This window comes from Amblyomma maculatum, chromosome 9 (assembly GCF_055883805.1).
Source record: "Amblyomma maculatum isolate TAMU_Amacu chromosome 9, ASM5588380v1, whole genome shotgun sequence".
In the NCBI taxonomy this organism is placed as follows: domain Eukaryota; kingdom Metazoa; phylum Arthropoda; class Arachnida; order Ixodida; family Ixodidae; genus Amblyomma; species Amblyomma maculatum.
This window is the reverse complement of record NC_139352.1, coordinates 66,646,768-66,666,874: the sequence shown is the minus strand read 5'-3', so window position 1 is coordinate 66,666,874 and position 20,107 is coordinate 66,646,768. Positions and strand designations below refer to the sequence as shown.

Below are 20,107 nucleotides of genomic sequence, written 5' to 3'. Positions count from 1 at the left end.
AAGCTGCATATTGGCACCGTTTCGCAAGCCTATACGAAGCGTGTAGTTTCTCTATACTATGACACCAGCGCGATTTAATGTTGCCGCCTGCTTGCTCTTCAATTGTTAAGGACACGCTTGACCTTATCGAGATCATATGATAGGTTTTCAAACTCAGATACTAGCTGACATATATTAAAAATCGCAAAGGCTGCCGCAGACAAGAGCCATTAACGCGGTCGGGTCATACCGATAAAGGCGAAGTTTAAGTGTCCCTACTTTTTTCAGGCCCACCCCTACGCTTTTTTTTTCATGCAAAGGCCTTTGAAGTGCACGTAAGTACCAGTTTTGCGCTTTACGCTCCGCACACGCTTTTCGATGGGTAAACAGCAAGGAGAGGTTGCCAGTCAATTATGGAAGGATATTAGTGAAGGCAGGTTATTCCAAAAGGGACACCCAACCCGCTTGCAACTTGCAGTAATATGCGAAGTCGTAGAACAACAAACAATTCATTTCAAAGTAATTATTGGAAAATTCTCCAACCTCGGGGCCAGAGATGCATTACCTAATATATGACTGTTTCAAAGGCATGTAGGCGGTTATATTTTTGGTGTCTAAGCTACGAAATCTCTGAAGGAAATTAAGTTTGAAAAACTGACGATATTTATTATCAAGGCAACAATTGCTAGGAATACTTACGCACTTTCCGTACGTGCACGCTTCAGAGCTGTAGAACGTAATCTACAGCATCATTTTTTCCAGTGTCAAGCACAGTAGTATGAGCTAATTGTGGGTAAAAGAAACAAATTCTAGGTGGTCCAGAATTGGCGGCAGCTGTTGGGCTCAGGCAAGAACTTGTAGGAATGCTTAACTGGTTAGAGTTTAAAATATGAAAGTCACATCGGTTATCCTAACAGGGAAGATAAATCCAATGGGACTGTCAGGTTAGATTCGCAAGTTTAAACATGGTTGTCCCATTTAAAGCACTACATGTGTTCGCGGCCCGAACCAGGTGGTTTTAAACTGTGGGCCCTAAAGCTTCGTTGTCTAAAGCTCACCGTGGCGACGATTGCAGTGAGTACGGGAATAAAACCTTTGTGTTGACAGCCGGCCAGTTTTCGAGTGCTCCATAAAATAAACAACAGTACCCCGCAGAGCCTAGACCCTGTTCCCCCACATCGAAACATCGTGCGCTCCGTCAGTCCGTCGAAAGATCAGAGTAAGCAAAGGTTGGGGCCCACAGAGGAATATCTTGTGAGGGTGACAATATGTAGCTGTTTCGAAAAAGAAGGATTCATGAGACATGGTGGTGCAGACTAGTCCTTTACTTTGCCATGAGTTCTCAAGCGAGACAATGTTTCTCGCTTGTGTGTTTCGATCAGGAACAGAAGTTATGTGACGCCTTGCGATGACAGTGTCGTGAACAGCGGTGTCTGTCTTGAAGAGATCTCAGCCGCAGACGCGGAGGCACTCCTCCCTAGAAACGAAGCGATTTCGATTTCCTTGGCACCCACCATAAATGAACTCTCGGCACGTTCCGGACGAACTGTCGTAGTAGAAGGAGGGAAAGTAAGCTAGGCAAACACCTGGAGTAGGGGGCAGGCTACAAAAGCTGTACCTTCCCTGGGAATCGGCACCTGTATCGAAAAGAAAAGATAAGGCTCATAGGACAAAAGAAAACGGAAATTTCGAACAGATGCACTGCAGCAAATAAACGGCCATTATATTTTGTTGTTAGCTTCGCTATATATTCTGCGCTAGGTTGAAGGATGGAGAATTTGGCAATCATGCATAACGATGAAGCATTTTGAATAATAAAAATCTACTGTTGCCACCTCCTGAAGGCAGCAGGCGCCACATGCAATACTCGATGCATAATTATTTTTTCGGATCTTCTTTAGGGACAATAGAAATTGTGGGAAACGCCAAGCTGGAGCGATATTTTACACTGTTGAGTCATTAGGTACTGCAACATTATTTTAACTCAGTATGTACCTGGTGTCTGCTTATTTGAAAAAGTTTTAATGCTTTCAGCGTATAGTCAATTATTCTCAGACATAAGGTAGTCTATCAATTCGCCCACGCGTGACAATTCAAACACATCGACGACTAAACCGTGTTCAACTTTCTCACGGTCTTTTCTTAACCATACAAAACGATGCGACAATTTATTTCTCTACTCCGCATTAGAAGTTAAGAAACAACTGTATGAGAGCATTATCCTAACCAAGGCCCTGTAACCGTACCCAGCCCTGTACGATTAGGAAAACAGACTTACAGTAGAATAATCGTCATTTGGCAGAAGTTGTAACAAATGATGATATTTTTGTTTCCCCGAACGTTAGCTACCTTCCAGTAAGAATAAGCTGTTGCAGTAACTTTCCATTTCAATTCACAGTGCCACATTTTTGTGTGCATGCGGCCTCTCTTCAATGAAGGCGAAAAGTGCTGTGCGATGTCAGTGCACGTTAAAGAACCCCAGGTGGTCGAAATTTCCGGAGTCCTCCACTACGGCGTCTCTCATAGCCTGAGTCGCCCTGGGGCGTTAAACCCCACAAAACAATAAACAGCGACAGCTAATCTCTTCAATTCCTGCGTTTCTCGTGCATGACGAATAACCGATGACACATACCATGAAACGAGATGGCCAACAGGACGGCAGCCAGCACTGTCAATCGAAGCATCGTCGAAACCTGAGGTCGTCGCGGTTGCCGACGAAGTTCAGTGGCCGACGAACCGACGGCGTTCAAATATATACCGTACCCCTTCCTGTCGCGCAATGTCACCCAGGGTTCCGGTTTCCTTGGCGCGTCTGCTGCACACGTGCCGAAAGGAGCGGAGACGGCGCCCTGGTCTCCACGACGCCGCGTTACGCACGAGCGGGAAAACGTGGTGCAAAAAAAAAAAATGAAGAAAGATGCCGGCTTATTGCATGAGCGAACTGACGGATATTTCACGGTTATGATGATTATTTCGTCGCAGATTTCGCATTCATGAAGTGCCTGTCGTATACAAGTGTAATTAATAACCCGTTGTCACTATAAAATAGATGCCTTTATTGAATCGATAATTGATAATCGGAATAAAATAAGAATCATGTTTACTCTATTGCGCCGTGGTATTTGCAGCAGCAGCAACGCCAAGTTAGGCCAGTTTGTTTTCGACTGCTTGTCACAACAGCTACATAAACAAAGTTAGGATCCCGTTGGCACCAGTAAATGTTGGAAACTTTTTTTCCACCCCTATATGCTTAGTTTCTTTAAAAGTCCAGTTTAAAACAGCTGGGGTTGAATATCGGATGATGTTACTTCGATTCTGTTTCTTTTTGTTTGAATACTTAGGAGCAGTTTGAATGTATACTTTAATCTGACACTGTTAATTTTTCAGGTCCGAGCAAAGGAAGAAGAAAACGTGCAATCAAACGCAATGAATGATCGATTTTTAGGTGACAAGAACATTTTGCGGTTATTCTAGGTTTTTTACTTCTCGAAATGAAATTCACTTATACACTTTTCAGAAAAAGTAGATGCAGGCGTAAAATTAATTTTATTTCTTGGGGAAAATGCTACATTACATTTTACTCATATAGCTATACGTTCGGTTATCCTTTGAGAAGAAAGGAGGGAATGCGATTCTCTGAACTGGATCAGGCCAGTTGACTTTGCGAGCGGCCTGTGCTGGTACTAGCCGAAGCGCAGATTCGATTGCTCAGCGTGAGCAAAGAGACCACCTTCATTTTTGCAGGGCCATCTGTTTGTGACGTCAGAGCACACCACTGGGTGGCAATTCTTCTCGTTCGAGGCTGCGAAAACTGCTGGCATATACCTGACGTAAGAAGGAAAAAGGAACACTACCAATGGTTTGAGCATCAGCTTTGTACACGAAAAGTATTGGATTCGATCCCCATTGCCGCTGGGAATATATAAACCGGCTTCTAATAGTTACAAACTTCGTCCCAGACTGCTGATCGGCTTTCCCTAGGATGAAATGCTTGAAAAGCGGGCATTTATTGTTCTACCTAGAACAAATGTCCGCTTTTCAAGCATCCTCCAAAGGATATCCCTCTAAAGAAAGCTTCCAGACGCATTGGCTAAAATATCTAATAGACGAGTGTCAAACATCGCCTTGTAGATGTGTTTTGTAGCGCAAGATATTTATGACCTTTATAGATGTTTCTAGACATCTACAAGATATTCTGTGCTCAGTGGGTCCGATGGGCCGGTGACGATACGAAGCTCTAAGCAGCCTTAAAGGGTAGAACCTTTGTGGCCAGACTAGTAGCATTTGATGTAATGGGGCCTAACACCATAGCAGAGTTATTTCCAATGTACATCTTGGCAAGGGGTCATTCGAAAGGGCTCAGCTGGATTGTCACGATTAGAAGGCTTATCGGAACTTTTGCCTAGCGCCTAGCCATGTGCAAGCCAGGAGCTGGGCGACGGAGCGTTTGTGGGCATTTCTTACCAATTAGTGGATTAGCGTTCCAATATTGGTGACAGTTTTCTTTTCTTTGCGATATTTATACGGAAGCTTTATGTAGGGTACTTAACGTTTACGTTTTGGCGAAAGGCAAACACTGTTGTGGGAAGTTCCACTATTTTGTAATTTGGGTGTCCAATATGTATAACTATACTTTGCTACTTTAAAGACTAAATGGCGCAGAAGGGAAGGGAGAAGTTTCTTTACTCGATGTTTTGAAGTTCCACTATATTGTAATTTGGATGTCCAATATGTATAACTATACTTTCCTACTTTAAAGAGTAAATGGCGCAGAAGGGAAGGGAGAAGTTTCTTTACTCGATGTTTTTAATTCCCCGAATAATTTAATAAGACGCGTTTGTACCGCATTTTGACGAGTACGTTGTTGTGTGTAACCCCGCATCTGTAATACTGAATGGCTCTGAGCCTATCAGGCAAATATATATAACAATAATAATAAGCATAGCCAGGCTTTAACTTTTGTTGTATTTTACATCGTATGCCTTGCTCGATAAGCAAAAAGAAACACCAAATATTTTAACTTTACTTCTATTGCGTTTATTCGGATTTCGCTTTCACTGAAATTTTATTTCGCCTTACCTTGCAAAGGCGCGCGCAAGTTTTAACGAAATTAAATAAACCAAGCGATATGTCTATAACAGCGCAGTAATGCTCCCTTTTTGTGCCTATTGCTATATTCCTTGATATTTTTTTCTGAATCATGGTTGCAACACCGAATGCTGAATACCAGCACTTTAGGCACGAATGCACAAGGTTGGAGGTATTTCGAGTCAATGACCTTGCGCTGCATGCAGCCCCTCCGGCCCGATATATCGGGTGACCAAACGTGACCAAACCTCGAAGCATGGGAAAATTACAAAAGAAATCGGAGTAGCTTGCTGTTCGGTACGCGTGGCAAGAGTGAAAAGTTGGCACTAGGAGAGCGGAGACGGGTAAGTAAAGCAGAAACTTAAAGCTAGATGAGAAAAGAAGCGTCTCGGACAAAAACCCCCGGAAATCCTGCCCTTTCCGTTACGCCAACCCCAGTTTCCGCCTTATCTTAGCTCTCACAGCTTGCGCCGAACGACAAACACAAGCAAAAGGGTGTATAAAACTTGCCTGTTTGTTGGCTATATCACTGCAGCAATGAAAAATATTGACTTTCTACTGACCGTAAAATTCTGATAAACTGCCATCGGTTGCACTTTAGACATGCACGGTATGCATGCAATTAAGACAAGGTGCGGCCACGCCGCAGGTATGAAAAGCTAAACGCACGCATGCTAACTATCAGAAGAGTGACCGAGAACATGCTTCTTATCTTAGCCAGAAACGTGGTTATGTGGCGAGACAAGAAAGTCAAAGCAGGAACCAAGTGGCGATACCCGTATGGAGAAACCAGCACGCAGCTTGTTATATATTCTGCAACCTGAAGAGGGCAACTATGCGTTTATTAAATATCAAATAAGATTTTTTGAACTATAATGACCTTATAGATGACCTGCACGTAATGTAATTTTAACCCCGCAAAGTACTCTTGCTGTCAATGAAAATTTAAAATACGTTTATAACGTGGGTAATTTGAATTCTGGGTGAGAAAACTCGTGATTTTAGAAAAAAGGGACAAAACAAGAGCGGTTTGCTTTTCAGACGCGCTCCTGCTCGAAGGGCGTACTGGAAACAGAAACGCTCCGGTAAAGCCGAAACAAGTTCAGTGTTAATTAAAGCGCACTGCCTTTTGCAAACTTACTTAACCATGTCTCTTTTTTGGGTTAAATTAAGATTTTCTTTTGTATAAAAGGTGCAGAGAATTATATTTCTGGCTTGCCAGACAAGGAACTTATTCTAGGTGGGTGGTCGGCATCGCTTTACTTTACTTCAATACTTGCTTACTTTGTCGTGTTTTTTTTTTTTTTAACTTGAGAAGTTTGTTGAAATAAAAAAGCAACGACTCATATAGTTCTACCTTGACAGGTGCGCAACTTATTTTAAAATGAGCGATGGGTGTTGCTGTATACCTGCCATATCTGCATGAGAGGACAGGCCGATAGAACCAGAGGTAGCTGTCCAGTTGATTTTGCAAAAAAAAAAAAAAAAAAAAAAAAAAAAACAACTTATAAAGTTCACAATGTTAAGGACAAAAAAGGAACAAATCTAAAACTAAAGGAGAAAGAAGGAAAGATAGGTAGAACGCAAAAAAAAAGAAAAGAGGAAAGGATATATATATATATATATATATATATATATATATATATATATATATATATATATATATATATATATATATATATATATATATATATATATATATATTTATATATATACACACACATAGAAAGGAAGATTGACAGGAAGATGAGAAAAAAAGGAACAAGAGAAACAAAGCAAAAATAAGAGATAAATAAAAGGAAATGAAAGAAAGTGATCCCCCAGAACGGTTACCGCTGCATAACTCGAAATTCAGCGGCACAGTATGCTAATCTGGTCGAATAATTTGCGAGTGACATGCATATATGTGTAGTTGTTTATGCAGCACTCATTCCCCACTGCTACCCTTATTAGAGTGCTCTAAAATATCCTTATTAAAGACGTGAAACCTCGGTAAACAGCATGGAATAGTTTAGACTGAAAATTATTCATTTCTACTGTTACCCCCAGACTGCGCAATCCTTCGTTTTCGTCACACCTTCCTAATTACAAGGTTATGCTTCTCATCTTCCCTTGGTAGTGGCTCACGGGATGGTACCTGTGACAAACGCCCTCCGGTTTCGCCGACTACTGCAAATACTGCTACTACTACTAATAATAATTTTTACTTTACTATTATTTATTCTACTCGAACTCCAGCCATTTCTACTAATATTACTACTACTGCTAGTACTGCTGCTGCTATTACTACTACTACTACTAGTAGTAGTAGTACTACTATTACTACTATACTACTGCTGCTGCTAAGAGAAACCAACGAACAGGCCCTTAACAGCAATTGCTGTAAGAAAAAGAAAGGAAAGAAAGAGGAAAGAGAAAAGAAAGAAGGAAGGAAGGAATAGAGAAAGAGAGGCGTATAGAATGAAGCAAAGAGAAATGAAAAGTTCACGCGTTCAAAGCACGGGCACGCTTACCTACCGATATGCAACCACTCCTTACGACATTTCAAGATCACATAAACGATCCACTATGACCTCAGAACCGGTATAAGTCAATAGCAGTTTGGTTGCTCTTCTGTTTGTGTTCCTGCTCTCCGGAAAGTTGACGTCCGATTCTCGACGAGCCTGCGTCGTTCGCTAAAGACGCGGCGCTCTTGTTCAGCTCAGTAAACGAAAGCTAAAAAGCCAAATATTAGCATCCTGGTGAGCACACCAAATCGTCGTCCTCACACGCTTCGTGGAAGCACGAGCCACATTGACGGCAGGAAAACTGCCCCCCGGCTAAGGCAGTTTTTTTTTTTTCTTTGTTTCCGGGCCTTAATGATTAAGTCTCGACGTTTGTGCCTTACTCCGCAATTAGCGCAGAGAGTACAATATCGCCCCATGTAAGCTACACCTCAGCCGCTGATTTTTGGCAGCAGCTACATGTGCACTTTTGAAGCCGCTAGCGCAGGGTCACCTCCGGGAGATGCATGCAGTGGCCTCGAAGCTCCGCCGCGCGAAGAGACCTACTTCCCTCGCTACTGAAAACGTGAGACGTCACACGTTCGCACTCCGCACGCCCCGGTCAATGCCGCGAGGATCCCGCCGAACCTCGAGAATCTCCGCGGCCTGGCTTGTGGGGTGGAAGACAGCATGAATTGTCATCTCAGTGCAATTTAATGCGAGAGCATTACTTCGCTATGTTCTCAGATTTCTGTCCGCAGACCGCGTCCGCAGGCAGCGTCCGGAGATCGCGTCCGCAAAATGGTGTCCGCAGCAGTTGTGAGTAATTGAGAAGTGGTAGAGGTTAATGAGTTGTGTCAATCGGTAGAGGGTGAGGTGATGTTAATGCCGAAAAAATAATTAGGCCAAAAAGGTAATTAGATAATTAATTGCAGCTAACAATGTAAAAGTTGTCCGCAGCAGTTGTGAGTAATTGAGAAGTGGTAGAGGTTAATGAGTGGTGTCAATCGGTAGAGGGTGAGGTGACGTTAATGCCGAAAAAATAATTAGGCCAAAAAGGTAATTAGGTAATTACAAACAATGTAAAAGTTGTCTTCAGCAGTTGTGAGTAATTGAGAAGTGGTAGAGGTTAATGAGTGGTGTCAATCGGGAGATTGAGGTGATGTTAATGCCGAAAAAATAATTAGGCCAAAAAGGCAATTAGGTAATTAATTACAGGCAAACAATGTAAAAGCTGTCCGCAGCAGTTGTGAGTAATTGAGAAGTGGTAGAGGTTAATGAGTGGTGTCAATCGATGGCGGGTGATGCAACGTTGTGTCCGAAAAAATATTTTGTGTTATTCTAACGAATTTTTCTCCTTGTACGTGCGTAAAACTAATTTCTTCAGTGGGCGTGTATGACTCCGAGGTCAGGTGGCCAAGGATCTCACGACAGTCGAGCAGGCGTCTCAATCGTTGCGCCACTGACCGGCAATCCTGCCCTAGAAAAGACACCGATTCATTTTGCGTCGTCTTGGAAAGCGAGAAAATTGTTTTCGGTGATGCATAACTAAGGTTATAACGTTTACATAGCCAAATTCGTTTCCGGATAACAAAGGCGTTAACAAAAAGGCGCCAGAAGGCTCATTATTGGTTCATGATGTAAACAGCGCGAAAACAAGGGACAAGAGAAAGAGGGCACAGGACGAGCTCTGACCCGCAACTAAAGGTTTATCGCTAAAACCTTCATATATAAAAGAACGACACTAAAAACCTCCCAGATATGCGCATAACAACCTCGAGCACACTTGAGAAAGGCAAATGAAAATAGTCCTTATCGCAAATTAAAACAGTCGGTTTGCTGACGCAATTCTGTCGGTCCTCATTGCGATACTCTCGTGTCATCTGATTTCTATGGGCGTATAGTACACGTACGTGTGTGATTAAACAATGCAGTGTACTTTTTCTTTTTCATCACTTTACATACCAGACAATAGTGAACTAGATGTGATAAGTCATTCCCATTGCTTACATTATTCCTGTGTTCCTGTAAGCGCTTGTTCAGGCAACGCTCGTTATGGCCAATATAACCGGATCTGCGGGAAAGGGGAACACTGTACACTACATCTGTTCTGCAGGCCGCAATCTTTTCTCTGTGCGCGACGCCACTCCCTGCTCTTTTCTTGGCCTCTTCCAATAGCAGGGCATACCTGTTTGAGCTTGAAGGGGGCTAAGAGAAGCACGCCAACATTATATGTGTTTCCTACCACATTCTTTAGCCCACGGAGGTGCGATGTACATGCGGTAAAACAGCATTCTTTTTTCTTCTTCTTAGGTTGGACATCAGTCGTCCGTGGAGCGTTTGACGCTTTAAAGACCGTAGTAACCGAGTCTATGACTTGGTCATGATACCCAGCAGGCCCAAATGTCTAGGGTTGAGATCACTGCGTATCAAGACAAAGTGATAGACGGGGCGTGTTCTCGGTTACTACGGTCTTGAAAGCGTCAAACCGCTCCGCGTACGACTGATGTCCAGCCTGAAAAGAAGAGGAAAAAAATTGCTGTTCTACCTTATGTACACCCTTTGTCAAAATTTTAGTGCCCAAGGGGTCTGTTTCTAATCCGTCTAGTGACGCATCTTTAGCATTCGTGGAAGTCGTTCACATTGGAGAGGGTAGGGCAAAAATTCGCTTTATCTTCAGTAAGAAACTCCAAGAATGCATTACGAACCGCACCGTGTGGCTCAGGAGCAATTCCCCCTGGGCTCTAAACCTTTGACAAAGACTGTACATCGCATCTCCATGGACTAAAGAACGTAGGAAGCAGATATAATGTTTACCTGTTTCTTTCACCCCTCGTCAAGCTCAAAACAGATATGTTCTGCTATTGGAAGAAAGAAAGAAGCCAAGAAAAGAGAAGGGTGTGGCTTCGCGCAAAGAGATAAGATTGTGTTTAGTGTACAGTGTTCCCTTTTCCTGCTGATCCCACTACATTGGCCATAACCGGGCGTTGCCTGAACAAGCGCCTACAGGAACACAAGGATAATTTAAACAATGGGAATGGCCTATCCCATCTGGTCCAGTATTGTGTGGTGTGTAAAGTGATGAAAAAAGAAAAAAAAAGTGCACTGCATTGTTTAATCAGACACGTGCACTATACAACCACAGAGATCAGAAAACATGGGAAATCGTCCAGGCTTTCCATATCGCAAAGTACCAAGAGAATTGCGTCAGCAAAGCGGCTGTTATCCTTTGCGATAAGGAGACTGCTTTTCTCGATAGTGCTTGAGGTTGTTACGCGCATATCTGGGAGGTTTTTAGTGTTGTATTTTTATGGCTTTTTAATTATTTAGTTGTTCCTTTATGTATAACGGTTTCAGCCAATAAACTTTTAGTTGCGAGTCAGCGCTCGTCCTGTATCCCCTTTACATTGTCCCTTGTCTTTGCGCTGTTTACATCATGTATAGACCAACTAACTCAACTCAACATTTTGCTAAATCGTTTTTGGTTGCTATTTATATCATTGACCTTCATTATTGTTTCAAATATTTATAATGCATCTTGCACGCGCCGATGGTACTAACGAGACTCCCCTGACGGGGCTGGGACAGGTAGGTCACCGCCGCTTGCGGTGAGGGCTACCGAATATTTATCTGTTGTAGGCCGTCATTGTACCCGCCACCGCTTCGGTGGTGGACGACGGCTGCTGTTGCGGCGCGCGTCTTTCTTTCCCTCTTTCATTTCTTCTCTATTTTCTCTTCTGTCTGCTCGAGGCAGCGGAGGTGGCTCAGCTACAGAGCCAGTAGCAGTCCCGTGCATTTCATTTCCTTCTTCCTACAGTCACAACAACAACAACAATTTCTTTGTCAGACAAATATATAAGACCAACTTCATTACAAATAAATAACACAGTTATTCCGAAAAACTTTCGAACTGTAGCCTGCACTGTAAACCTTCAATTCTTGATATTGCCGAAGGTTAATTTATGTCATTTAGGATCACTAAGTGGCCTCTGCTCAAGTTACGTAAAATAGCTATAGGCGATCATAGCATTCATGCATCGGACTGTGCATCATTCATAAAAGTGATTACTCACCTAAACTTTTCTCACCACTTGCTGAAATCATTTTTCTAGTTGGTGTCTTTTGTGTTTTGTGTGTGTGTGTGTGTGTGTGTGTGTGCGTGTGTGTGTGTGCGTGTGCGTGTGCGTGTGCGTGTGTGTGTGTGTGTGTGTGTGTGTGTGTGTGTGTGTGTGTGTGTGTGTGTGTGTGTGTGTGTGTGTGTGTGTGTGTGTGTGTGTGTGTGTGTTTAAGCCGCTAAGAAAATGATTCCAGCAATCCATTACCAACTAGCCCAACCTGAAGCTTAATTTAACGAATTTTAATTCGCCCCACACTGCAAAAACCTCATTCGGTATATGATCATTCACTAAAGCTCGTTCATTTTTCTTTTAAAAATTCACTGCTACCGCTGTATTCTGTTTTAAATCACACTGACATCATTTGACACCTCATTACATTCATATATCGATTATATCATTTATATTTGCTTCGCCATATAAAAAAGAACCGGCGATTCGAATTATTACTTATGATTTGCCATATTTTAATACCAGATTAATTCGTGTCTATTCCAATATCTCAATCGCCAACTTGTTCAAGTATAACCTCGCTATATTAATCTCTTGCAGAGTTCCTGGGAAGGAACATTCATATGAGTGCATTAACACAGACTTGCTAACAAGCATCAACTCCACTATATTTGCCTCGGACATACCTTCTAAATGTCAAAATAAGTGCGTAAAAATGAGTCTTCATTTTGTGGTATAAAATAATCGAATAGCTTAATGCTCCATATTTGCAACTAGCGTTATCATTAGACTGATTTCTCCGATATCCGGTAGTCGATGATCATTCATCATTGATTTCATCTATATATTTCTGTTATTTTTATATATATTTAGTTATAGTCACGTTTGCACCAAATATATACAGTCTCATAACACAGTCTATTCGCCATTTGTTGCATTTGTTTTTATAATGTTTTAAGATTTATTACTTTCATACAGTTTCATTTTTAGTGTACTGTCTTTTGTATATTAGGTTTTCCTTTTTATGCATATTCATTGCATTATTCCTTTTTACTGTTCAAACATTATAAACTTCCGTCTATTGCTGCTTTGTTCACATTTCAGTTTGAGCGTTTGATGCCTAACACTCTGGGCCCACGTATATATAATATTACCTCCGATTGTACGTGTCACATTAACAAACTGAGAAAGAAAATTCTCACTTGTAAAGCCTTACTTATGGCTACAGTGTTCTAACCATGGCACATTGGTCTCTTAAATGTCCGGTTGGGCTCGCAATTGTTCGACGTCGTCAGCTCACTATTCTGCACTGAGACCGTAAAAGACAGTCACTATACGCCAAGCGCTGCCGCAAGGTAGCGATACTTAATTGAAAGAGGCAAGAACATCATTTTTGTAATATCGTGTGTTCCTTCTGTTCTGTTCTCGTTTCGGTATTGCCCTGTTTCGGTTTCTGCTTAGTGGATTGTGTTTTGCTTGTGTGGATCATAGTGGCAGACGTCTCGCGCGGGCGGACGCCTTGGCTCGCACACTACGGACACAAACATGAGTCTTCTGGACGCCTCCGGCCCGCACTATGGGGGTCGGTACACGGCTGCAGTCGTCCAACTGTAATAAACGGACTCACTTTCTGTGCACACAACATTACACACGTCGCGCTAGACGCCGCAGATCAAGACTCCCGGGACATCATGATTGACTCAAGGGGCGCCTGTCGCAATATCGAGCAGGGGTACATATTGTACTTTTTTTTTTATTGTTGTACTTCGCCAGCAAAATTTTGCAATACAGCGACTATCTCTAGTGATTTTCGTACTTTTCTCCTCTCCAGTACTGTGCCCCGACTCAGCCAAACTCAGCCCCACCGGCCCCGCCGTGGTGGTGCCGTAGTAAGACGCCCGACTACTGTGCCGGAGTTCCTGGGCTTTAACCCGACCACGGCGGCTGCGTTTTGATGGAGGCGAAACGAAGTGGCGTCCGTGTGCTGTGCGATGTCAGCGCACGGTAAAGATCCCCCGGGGTTCGACCCTGTAGCCTTCCACTACAGCTCCCCTTTCTCTCTTTCCACTTTCACTCCCACCTTCTTCCTTTCCCTTACGGCGCGGTTCAGCTCTCCACAGAGCAAGTGTGAGAGATACTGCGCCTTTCCCTTCCTTTGAACCAATTATTATTTCCCACCGCGTTCACATTCTTCATGCAGCGGGGTAGAGTCGAGTCAAGCCACCCCCTGCGCCGGAGTTGACTCGACTCGACCGCTCGACTTCTCGACCCTACTCGGTAGTCCGTCCGTCCAGGGCTGACAAAAAAAAAAGAAAAGAAAAAGAAAATTGAGGGGATAAAATTGTGGGCAATATGGGGGATGAAAATGAAATTCTGCCCTCCCCACACAATCCTCCACCCATTTAGACCTCTTCACGACCCCAACTTCTCCCCCCACCCCCCCACCCCCCCTAAAAACCACTTTGACAGGGGTTGTCTTGGTTAAAGTTATTGAATTATTATCAAATGAGTCCCATTGACCACAACACCTTTTTCAATTTTGTATGGTTAAAGTGAAACTTTGAATGTATTCTAGTAGTTCAGGACGGGCACGGGAAGGGGCCGCCAAGAATAGAGGGTTGGCCCTGGTGGGATATGAAGAAAGCCTGCAAGCGCATTAACCCCTGACATCCATTCTTCACAATTCGGCCCCGGGCGAATGCAACCGAAAAAATTTACAGTTCCGGTAGCGACATGGACAGTGACCGCGACATGTGCGTGTGGATAAAATGGGGCACCGCCACCATTGTCTCAATCTCAGATAGCAGTTTTTAGATGAAGTCTAAATGCAGATTTCCCGAGCTCCGTCACCGGCTGAGTGTTGTATACCACTTTTGCTCACAACTGTACAAGAGGCGTCTCTAGCGTTGTGACTCACAACTGAAGCGCTTGCCTTCCAGACTAAGATAAAGTAGGAAAAATCGTTGCTCTCTGTTGTTGTCAAGAACTGGTATTGGTCCGTGACAAAACAGGCAAGAATGAGCTTGATTCCGAGACGGCATCAACCCCTGCAGCCGGTCACGTTCGAAAAGCGCGCGTCCACCACCTTAGCCGCACCACAGCACCACTCCGCGGAGAAACCCGTCAGAAGGCCATTGGCCATTTCCATCAGACGGCGCTCCAGCTGCAGCAGCCATCGAGTGGAGAAGCTGTTTACTCGGAAACTCCGCTGATTCATTGAACCTCTACGGGGGCGTTTCGTTGATCTTGCGCGTAGTGGCGTCAGGAGTGTTGCAGTATCAGAGAGTAACCCCATGTAGTGGTATGTGTGGTCGCGATTGCCATCTGCGCCCGTTCAGAGGCGGTCGCCTCTCGTGAGCTCGGCCGTGGTCTCCTGCGCTTGTGCGCGGGTGCCAAGCGCGGCCTGCTTTTTCCCACGTGAGTTTCGCAGGTGCTGGAGTTCGCATTTCTCATCGTCATCGCCTGCGTAGAGCTCGGGTATGTTATTTGACTCGTGTGTACTGTTTCTGTCGCGTTTTGCTGTAATGTATATGATCAGTATCAGTTGTAATCAGATGCGACGTAGCTGCGTGCCTCTACGTTTCTCAGCTGCTCGTTTTTGTTACGACATTTTTATCCGTGTCTAAAGTTGCTACCACTTGCTTCGGCACGACTGTGTCCATTCCGAAGCCATCTTCTCATGCAACCTGTTTATGTGATAGATGTCAAGCATTGCTTCTCGCGCAAGGAATCATTCGACCCATTGAATCGCTCCAGCGTTGGCCGGCTTTTGCGGGTGGCTAAATGCTTTGCTTCACTTTGCTTTATATTAAATGACTGAATTTTGGTCGAGTTAATGTATGCTTGCAAGCCTTTCTTTACCCGCTTATGTTAAAGAAATGTTTTATCGGCCGCTTACAAACCGTTCCGACTGACAGTCGCCGCTCTGGCGAAACAGCGTACATGGAACAGACAACTTGTGGATTAGCTGTCAACCTTCAACAATTGAACATCGTGTCTTATTAAAATAATAAACAAAAGCTCTTTTCACAACTTTTTATCCTGCCTTTATAAAGTAAACTGATTATGCGATTACCATACCCAACTGAGTACCAGCAATATTTTGACAGTGATTTTTCACCGTGTGGTGCTTTAGAATGCTGTTTCCATGGCAGCAGTTGCATAGCAAAGTCAAACCTGCTTTGTTTTTTCCCATTCCAGAGGAACTACAAAATGAAGCCGGTACACAGTGATCTCGGTGGTATTGAAAGTGAAATCCCTTCTCTGGACCCTTCAAGGATAGCTGCCAAAGTCAGGGCCCTGCTAACCTCATTCCAGGACAATGGAGTGGACCTCAATGCACCTTGCGGCAATGCTGTCAACCTTACCAAGTGCTGGATCGCCTGGCATCTACCCCATTTGAACAAAGTTTTGTGCACGGCCTCAATGCAAGTCGTCGAACATGCTCCTGGTGCATTCACACTGAGCTCTTTTTCAGATGATTACATGGACTGCGAGAACTCGGAGGCCACCTATCTGGACAGTGCCATATTAGTGTACTGGCTGCTCAAATGTCACCGCTGCGTCAAGAGACTTGACCTGGCTGACTCGGCAATTTTGTTCAGCTCTTTTCCTATCTTGCTTTGCAAGGCGTTGCGAGCCAATGTAGGTCTAGAGGAGGTCCGAATAGATCCTGATAATGTATGCGGTGCTTGGGATGGAATGCAGGGAACCAGCGTTTTGGCTTCGACACTAGCGAGGCTGTCCGTTGGCCTGAAGTCATTGAATATCCAACAAATTTTGGCTGTCGGCGTGGCCATGCAAGGTATTGAAAGCACCGTTAGGAGAAGCACGATGCATCACCTGGTCATCTGGAACGGGATGTCAAAGAGAACTGCAACGAAGATGTTCCATGCTGTTGGTGATTCTTCATGCTTGAGCGAGCTTGAAATTGGAGGTACTGAGATGTTCTCAGCTTCGAATGCTCATCTTTTGGCAGCAGCATTGGAGCGTAACAAGACACTGCGAAAACTGTCTGTGGACTGGATGAGGCAAGGTGTTGTTGGCATCATCCTCTCCTCACTAAGGCACAACAACACTCTGGAGGAGTTGTCACTCTTTCATTCACATGATGAATTGCATTCTACATTGTGGGACGGCCTTCAAGCGTTGTGCTTCAATACCGGGCTCAAGTGCTTAAAGATGATCAATGCAAGCTTGAGGAGCAGCTGTGCGATGGTCATTGCAGACATCCTTCGAAAGAACAGAACACTTCAAGAGCTCTACCTTTCCATGAATACGTTCAGTGACCTCGGAGCACGTGCGATAGCTAAAGCCCTGATAAACAACTCTTCTCTGAAGCACCTAGATGTCTCTGACTGCAGACTGGCTGAGCGTGCAGTGTCAAGCTTTGTAGAAGCTCTCTGGCTAAACAGTGATGTCCAGTGCATATGCTTGGGGAACATAGAAGTTACAGAAGAATGGGTGTCACGCCTGCCTCTCACAGCAAACGTGTGCAAACGTCTACACGTGGCGTGGAATACGCGTAGCCTTGAGCAGTGGGCTGCATGCATGCCCCAAGATGACGAATGCTGCTCTCAGCTTAGTGTTGCCTGGACAGCAGAAACCAATCGAGATGGTGTTGCAAAGTGGTTCACTGCAGCTCGAGTCAGCTGCACTTCCCTCACAGAACTGGTGGTCTGTTGCCCCGGCACTGTTTCCTCGGAGTGCGCCAAAGCTTTTGTCTCCTTTCTGGAGGCGACAAATTCCCTAAAGAAACTTACTATAGAAACAGTTGACCACTCTTACAACGTTGTCACCGAGACCATCTATGGCCTTGGTCGCAACACGAGCGTGCGCGAAGCGGAGTTTCATCAGTACCTCCACACCGACCAGGACGTCAAGGCACTTCACCAATTGCTGCGCATGAACCGAACCTTGCACCGTCTGAAGTTCAGGGCCTACAATCTCAGCAAGAAAGCCCTCCATTCGCTTGCGCAGGCAATGGAAGACAACTTTGTGTTCCTATCTCTAGACTTTGAATACTCTCCTGCATTGAAAACGTACCCTTTACTTTGTGCCCTCAACAGAAATCGATCGCTTCTCAACCGTGCAGTGGAGTGTGTGTTGAACTCGTCTGTGGATGACGAGTCGATGCATGCCCTGCGTCTTCTCTCCACCAGTGACTCACTAGTCGTCGCTGTGGCCGATGTGTCTGGCAAGCCATACGAAGAGTGCAGGTGCTTGGTGCGAGACGCAGAACGCCGCCTATAGGATGCTTTAGCAAATTTCTTGTGATATGTACATAGAGTGGAGCAATTTAGAGAACGCAAAAACTATGTGAACTGAAATGCACTTTTCTGTCACCTAGTGGAACTAGCCATGCATCTGCTTCAAGGTGATATTGTGTGTTGTGGATGTTGTTAGGAGTGCAAACAATGTTAAAAAGCTCATGCTCATGTTGAAAGCTCATGCTTTGTGCTAGTGAAAGCGCTAATGGGCCCCTTCAGCACCTTGGGGCCCTTACTGCATACCACTTTGCAGACACTGGTTCTGTTTATTTATTTTTTATCAGAATACACACACGCCTTCCCTTTAAACAAGTCAAACAAACATGCCTTAATGGCATAGAGGTAGGGTGCCAAGGGTCTCGACCCAGTGTTCACAGGTTTGATACCAATTTCTTTACCTGTTTTCTTTTCGGTGTCATTAATTTACATTACATCCTTAAAAGTCATGATTATTTAGTTGCTTTTAGACCTTATAATTTATTGTTTTAATGATTTTCAACTCCGTTTATATCACCGCCCTCTCGACAAATTTGGATTTTCTTACAACACCAACTGTGCCCTGTTCTCCGCTGAAGGTTTATCGCACCAAAACCCATGTGGTTGGAGGTTGTCTGCAACTGTCCCATAACTAGGATGTTGCTTTGAAGTTTCGAAATATGCGAATTGCGGTACTAATATTTCTGCTCAACTAAACTGAGGCCCACAGCACCTAACCTAGCTAAACCGCCAGTGAAGTGCCAAGTTGGAGCTGCCAAAGAAGAGAATCGAGCTAATTGGCGACATACTGTCAAAAAATGATGGCACGCTACAAACTTATTACAGGGTATAAATTATAGCACTTTGTGTGTACCTTCTTAATTACACAGTGCTAAAGGCACTGCTGCAAAGCATCTGTACACTGATGCAGTTTAAGCCAATATCTAGGCGAAAAATGCTGCAAGCAATATCACAGCCAAGTTTTTTCTGCTTGAGCCTCCAGACTGTTATTTACATGATGTGCCATAACAGTGGTCAACTACTAGAAGCAGACTTTCAGTAGAGCAATATGGCGCTCTAGTTAGGGACCTGTATACGAGATGTACAGAACGACCATGAACTTTGCATTTAAACATGCTAAAGCGGCATACATACAAATGAACAGCATGTTGTTGTGGCTGTAGGAAGGAGTAAAAGAAAATGCATAGGCCTGCTACTGGCCCTGTAGCTGAGCCACTTCTGCTGCCTCGTGCAAACAGAAGAGAGAAAGCAGAGAAGAAAGAAAAAGAAGAGGGAGAAAAAGACGCGCGCCGCAACAGCCGTCGTCCACCACCTAAGCGGTGGCGGGTGCAATGACGCACTACAACTTAATTCGGTGGCAGGCTAGCCCCCGCCACAAGCAGCGTTGACCTACCAGTCCCAGCCCCGTAGGGCCAGGATCAGCCACCCTTCACCACCTCCACACACACTGGAGGGCTAGTTGGTCTGACATTTTCAAGTGGTGCAGCACAACGGCACGAAGCCTAGAGGATCAGCGCTATGTTCGTCCCCTTCTCTCGTCTAAGCTTTGTGCCGTCGCACTGCACCACTTGAAGGTACAAACGAAGACAGAAGGCAAGAAGCGCTCCTGTCCGTGCTGTTTTTTGTGTGTATTCGTTTGTATGTGGGCAATTTGACATGGATAATTACCAACTAGCCCAGCTTTCTATTTTGTTGAACTGCCAGCTGGGCTGATTATTAGGAAGCTTGTGGGAATGAGGGGGCCAAATCTCACCAGAACAGGATCAATCGGAGGTAAATGGCAGAGGTCTTTGTACTGTAGCATATCTAATTAGGCTAATGATAATTAACAACATGATTGTACCGCTCCTGCAAGGAGTGGAGTGTGCAAACTTTTGTTAACTTGGCACTTCCATTCAATCCGAGAATGCAGGAATAATGGCCAAGCCAGTGAAGCTTTGATAGGCTTGTTATCAAGTTTGTTTTCATTCATGCTTGTTATCGTTGTTCTAGTTCACAGTACATAATTAAGTTTTTCAACACCTCTCAGCAGTATTGCAAAGGTTCTCTAGAAGACTTGCAATAAATTGGCGTGCAATAAATTTCTATCTCTGAATGAGTCGCATCTTTCTCTCCACGGCACTGTTAGCAAAAGAAGTTAATGAAAATATTGAATGCAGAGAACAACCATTGCATTAAAAATAGTATGCTACACCAAACAAAAGGAATTTAGTCTACTCCTTTC

The 20,107-nt window shown here is 44.2% G+C and overlaps 2 protein-coding genes across 3 annotated transcripts; one reads left to right on the top strand and one right to left on the bottom strand.

Annotated features, from left to right (window-relative positions):
• Positions 1–1,286: 1,286 nt before the first annotated feature.
• LOC146179276 (isoinhibitor K-like) lies at positions 1,287–2,768 on the bottom strand. Its single transcript, XM_084579859.1, has 2 exons — positions 2,612–2,768; positions 1,287–1,616 (listed from the first exon to the last, which is right to left on the bottom strand). Exons 1-2 carry the CDS (start codon positions 2,661–2,663, stop codon positions 1,429–1,431), a joined length of 240 nt encoding a protein of 79 aa, XP_084435985.1. The 5' UTR covers positions 2,664–2,768; the 3' UTR covers positions 1,287–1,428.
• Positions 2,769–14,760: 11,992 nt separating this feature from the next.
• LOC146179275 (uncharacterized) lies at positions 14,761–19,978 on the top strand. 2 transcript variants are annotated; one of them, XM_084578941.1, is made up of 2 exons: positions 14,761–15,034; positions 15,818–19,978. In XM_084578941.1, exon 2 carries the CDS (start codon positions 15,830–15,832, stop codon positions 17,867–17,869), a length of 2,040 nt encoding a protein of 679 aa, XP_084435067.1. In that variant the 5' UTR covers positions 14,761–15,034; positions 15,818–15,829; the 3' UTR covers positions 17,870–19,978. The 2 variants fall into 2 exon arrangements, with proteins under 2 accessions (XP_084435067.1, XP_084435066.1); XM_084578940.1 differs by having other exon boundaries at positions 14,761–15,094.
• Positions 19,979–20,107: the final 129 nt, after the last annotated feature.